The 4,946-nt window shown below is 56.3% G+C and overlaps 1 protein-coding gene across 3 annotated transcripts in view; it reads left to right on the forward strand.

Annotated features, from left to right (window-relative positions):
• The window catches only part of Smpdl3b (sphingomyelin phosphodiesterase, acid-like 3B), a 24,179-nt gene that overhangs the window by 17,733 nt on the left and 1,500 nt on the right, over positions 1-4,946 (forward strand). For all 3 annotated transcript variants that reach the window (XM_005394936.2, XM_013519539.1, XM_013519538.1), the window contains 4 exons: positions 668-811; positions 2,159-2,331; positions 2,760-2,940; positions 3,020-3,153. In XM_005394936.2, coding sequence (XP_005394993.1) covers positions 668-811; positions 2,159-2,331; positions 2,760-2,940; positions 3,020-3,153 — 632 coding nt within the window. The remainder of the gene's footprint in view (positions 1-667; positions 812-2,158; positions 2,332-2,759; positions 2,941-3,019; positions 3,154-4,946) is intronic.

The following is a 4,946-nucleotide window of genomic DNA, read 5'->3' on the forward strand; positions in this document are numbered from 1 at the left end:
GAAGCCTGTTCACAAGGAGGAGAGTTCATGGGGCTCCCCAGTCTCCTGCTGTCATTCTCAGGCCACTTCCTGGAGCCCCTCCCTGCTCCCAGCCTCTGTTACTCCCACAGCAGGTGGTGCTTTTCTTTCTGTGACAGCCCTCAGGCCTCTAATTACTCAGTACTGTCAACCCACTCAACTGGAAGTTCTTTGGGACTGGAAGTGTGGTTCAGGCTCCACACTGGCACACAGTAGATGCTTAATAGAATGTTCATTGACTGCACCAATGAGATGAACTCCTGAGGCCTCCTGGGGTGAACCAGACCCCTTCTCCAACAGTAAGACGGGCCTGGAGTGAACAAGGACTTGGAACACTAAGTTATCAAGTGGATGATAATGGTAGTGAGTGATGTAGACCCCCTAGCGTCCCCTCCCATCTGAGGCCTCCTTTCTGACAGGGAACTTTCTGCTGGGAATGGGGTTAGGGGCCAGGATCAGGCAACTCACTGCCCAGGTCAATACAAAGTGCAGTCAGATTCTATCAGATGTGGTTTCCGCTTATCTGCGTATTCTCCTCATCCGTGTTACCACTTCTGCATTAGCTCAGATGGCCCCTGGCCAGCTGAGAACTACTAACTCCACCGAGGGCTCTCGAATATTTTAAACACAGGTCTTCTCTTTCTCCCAGATACTAAAGTCTATGCTGCTATGGGAAATCACGACTTTCACCCCAAAAGCCAGTTCCCAGCGAAGAGCAACAGTATCTACCATCAGGTAGCAGAACTGTGGAGACCCTGGCTTAGAAATGAATCCGTCGCTCTCTTCAAAGAAGGTACTAACACCATTTGCTACTATCAGAAGCACTTACTGTACACTAGGGGCTGATCTAATTTCATCTTCACAGTAAGCCCTTGAAGCGGGGGTTGATTGGACCCCCAATAGCAGGTCTGAGTAGGAGATAGGAAACTGAGGCCTGAAGAACCCAAGTCATTTGGCCAAGGTCATACAGCTTAGGAAAGGTAGATTTAAGGGTAGAATCCAGCTGGCTGTGGTGGTACATGCCTGTGATCGCAGCTATTTGGGAGGCTGAGGCAGAAGGATTATAAGTTTGTGGCCATCCTGGGAAGGTGGTTTGTTTTGTTTTGTTTTTAGACAGAGTCTCCCTGTGCAGTTCAGGCTGGCCTTGAGCTCACTTTGTAGCCCAGGCAGGTCTTGAACTTGCAACGATCCTCCTGCCTCAGCCTCCTAAGTGCCGGGATTACAGGCTCGCGCCACAACACCTGGCTCATCCTGGGCAGTTTAGTGAGACCCTGTCTCCGAATAAACTCTTTAAAAAGGCTGGGGATGTAGCTCAGTGGTACAGCACTTGCCTATCCTGCGTGAGGCTCTGGGTTTCATCCCCAGTACTAGGGGAAAAACAGCAACAGAAGAGGAGTAGAGTCCAGGACAGACCCCGAAGCCTGTGCCCTGAAGCCCACCGTTCAGCTGCCGGCAGTTTGCTGTGTGCCAGGCGCCGTCCTCAGCACGGCTCTAGACTCTTCACAGCAACCCGGAGAAGGGTCAGAGACCTTCAGCTCATGCTGGCTTGAGGTGGGCATCTACCTGGGGCGGCAGAGAGGCTTAGCAGCATCCCTGGCCTCTACCCACTAGGCGCCAGTAACACTGTTCTAACAACCCGCATGTCTGGGCGTTGCAAATGTTCCTTGGGGGCGAGATCTCCTGGTTGAGAACTCCTGGTCCAGAGACACGGCCAGCCCGAGGTGTGCCTGGCCCTGTCTCTTCCCTTTCCTTGGCCTTCTGCTGCCGGGACCCTCCACTGGTCAAACCCAACCGGAAGCCCAAGACACACAGCCTGTAGAGCTCATCTGAATGGATCGGCTTCTGAGTGGAATGCAGCTGGCCGTGGATCTCGAGGGGCAAACACACATCACTGTTATTCCCATTGTGCTAATGAGGACACCGAGGCACAGAGAGGTCAAGCAACTTTTCAGAATTGCACAGCTGATGAGTGATAGAGCGAGGGTTGAACCCAGGCAGCCTGGCTCCGAGCCTGTGGTCTGACCCCTAGATGCCCTTTCTAAGGGGAAGATGGAAAGGGAGGATGCCAGGGAAGGAGAAGGTGGGAGAGTGAGGTGGGGCGGAGCCCCCTTCAGCTTCTCCCCGGCTGTGCCCCTCCCAGGTGCCTTCTATTCGGAGACGCTGCCGGGTGCCAGCAGCGCGCACCGCATCGTGGTGCTCAACACCAATCTCTACTACAGCAACAACCGGCTCACGGCGGACATAGCCGACCCCAGCCAGCAGTTCCAGTGGCTGGACGCTGTTCTGACCAACGCGTCCCAAGCAGGGGAGAAGGTGAGAGATGCCCGGCCTCGGGTGTGCCCCTCCGTCCGCTGACCGGGCAGCCCCTCAGGGACCGGCACACGCTGGGTCCCCGCACTGCCCAGCACGTCCTAGCAGGGTTTCGTGGCCGGGGCTCGTGAGCATGGTGGCTGAGCGCCCTGAGGGGTGTAAGACACGAACACACACAGCCACGCGGTGCCTGCTGCGCAGTAACGCACGGACGGCCCTGGCTGTCCAGGGAGGCCGGTCTCGGGAGGTTCGGGAGCTTTCGTGGAGGAGGTGACCGCGGAGCCAGGTTCAGGGTAGCGGTCGGGTCTCTCCAAGGGAAGGGGAGCCGTTCTCCAGGTGGCAGGCGGAGGCACGGAGGTGGGGAGGCTGTAGCACACTTGTCCAGACTGAACTGGGGGCACCTGAGTCCCCTGGGCCCCGCCTCTTTGCAGGTCTACATCATTGGCCACATACCCCCAGGGTTCTTCGAGAAGACGCGGGACAAGGCGTGGTTCCGGAGTGGCTTCAACAAGGAGTACCTGAAGGCGGTCCGGAAGCACCACAGGGTCATAGCAGGGCAGTTCTTCGGGCACCAGCACACTGACAGCTTTCGGATGTTCTACGACGACGCAGGTACTCGTGGAGGTCGGCTGCCACCCGCCTGCCTCCTTCGCTCACCGGCCTCTCTCACTCCTGCCGTCTCTCCCGAAAGGAGCACCCATCAGCGTCATGTTCCTTGCCCCTGGGGTCACCCCGTGGAAAACCACGTTGGTTGGGGTGGTCAACGGCGCCAACAACCCCGGCATCCGGCTGTTCGAGTATGACCGAGCCACGCTGAGCCTGCAGGTGAGGACCCAGGGTCTGCTGGGACAGAGGAGGAGGGTGGAGGGACCAAAACCTGTCACTGCTTTCCCTGGTATCACTTAGCTCACCTGGTACTGACCGCTGAGCCTCAGGAAGGTCAGGTTACTTCCGCCCCCCTTGAGCTCACGTTCAGAACCTTGGAGCCGCCTACCACCAAGGCAGGTCAATCCTTCCGCTCCCAACCCTGCATCTCTGCCATAGTCTCTGCCGGCTCTCCCTGCTCTCCCTGCTGCCAGCCCTGCGCTGCTGTAACCCATCCGCCACACACTACAGAAGGGGCTAGTCTCTCAAAAACACTGCTTTCAACTTGCCCCTTTCCTGCTCAGTGTTGAGGCTGAGGCAGGAGGATCACTAGTTTGAGGCCAGCCTGGGCTACATAGCAAATTTAAGGCCATCCTGGGCTACAGTGAGACCCTGTCTTGAAAAAGAAAACCAAAAACTATCAATGTCTCCCCAGTACTCTCAGTATAAGGTTGGGTCTTCTTGGCCTAGTATTAGAGGCTTCCCAGTCTGACTCCAAGCTCTTTGCCTGTTTCTTCCCACCGGCCGAGGCTGCAGCCTGTAACTTATGAAGCAATCCTTGAGTTTGTTGAAATGCTGTTCTTTCACTTGTTCTACAAAATGTGTTAGGCACCTGCCATGTGCCAGACACTGTCCTAAGCTCCGGAGATACATAAGTGACCCGAACTAAGACCCTGCTCTCCTGGACCTGATGTCCTCACAGGAGAGAGGTGGTCCACGAATAAATCAACCTAAGTATGGGGCTCTCTAAAGGGAAGGGCTAAGGAGCAACAGAAGACCGAACGAGGAGAGAGTGGAGATGGTTATGGGGTGTGTGCGGTGTCAGAGGGGACAGGAAGTGTTGCAGCTGACACTTGTGTTCCGAGGAAGCCTATGGTAATGCAGGGAAGGCCGAGGGAGCAGCAAGTCAGACCTGGGGTGGGAACATGCCTGGTGTCTTGGGGAGAACAAGGAGGCTGGGCGGCCGCAGTGGCAGGCGCAGGAGTGGCTGGGAGGGCCATGGCTGGCTCCACAAGCCCTGAGGACTCGATGTGGAGGGTTTGAGGCAGAAGCAGGAGCTATTTTGACTCTACTTTATAAAATCACCATGTCTGTTATGCAGAGAGCAGGCCGTGGGGGGCCAGGAAAGGCTGAGGAGCAGAAAGCAGCTGCGAGATGACTGTGTCTTGGGCCAGGGTGGTGACAGGTCCGCGAGGCGTGTCTGATCCTGGAGGCATTTTTTTTTTTTCCCCGGTACCGGGAATTGAACTCACAGCGTTGCGCTTGCCAGGCAGGCACTGTGCCACTGAGCTAAATCCCCAGCCCATGGAGGCATTTTGGAGGCAGAGCAGCTGGGACTCGCGGGCAGCTTGTTGCGGGCCACGGCGTGTGACGGGAACAACAGAACGGAGGAGGATCCTAAGGCTTTAGGCCTGAGCCCCTGAAGGGATGGGGCTGCTGCTTACTGAGATGGGGTGACTGCGGGAGGACCTAGTTTTGGAGGGGGAGTCAGGGGTGTGCTTTTGGAGCTGGTGACTTTGGGGTGGCTAAATGGCATGCATGGGGAAAATGGCCAGGGAGGACACAAGAGGGAGCTTCAGGAACAGGTTTGTATGCACATTTAATCTGGAGCTGAGAGAGGACATCTGAAGCCAGGGACAGGAGGTCCTTGATCCAGAGAGTAAGTACAGATCAAGAAGAGGTCTGTGTGGGGCTGGGGATTTAGCTGAGTGGCACAAGTGCCTGCCTGGCAAGCACAAGGTCCTGAGTTAGAT

This window comes from Chinchilla lanigera, unplaced genomic scaffold (genome assembly GCF_000276665.1).
Source record: "Chinchilla lanigera isolate Chin_1 unplaced genomic scaffold, ChiLan1.0 scaffold00051, whole genome shotgun sequence".
NCBI lineage: Eukaryota > Metazoa > Chordata > Mammalia > Rodentia > Chinchillidae > Chinchilla > Chinchilla lanigera.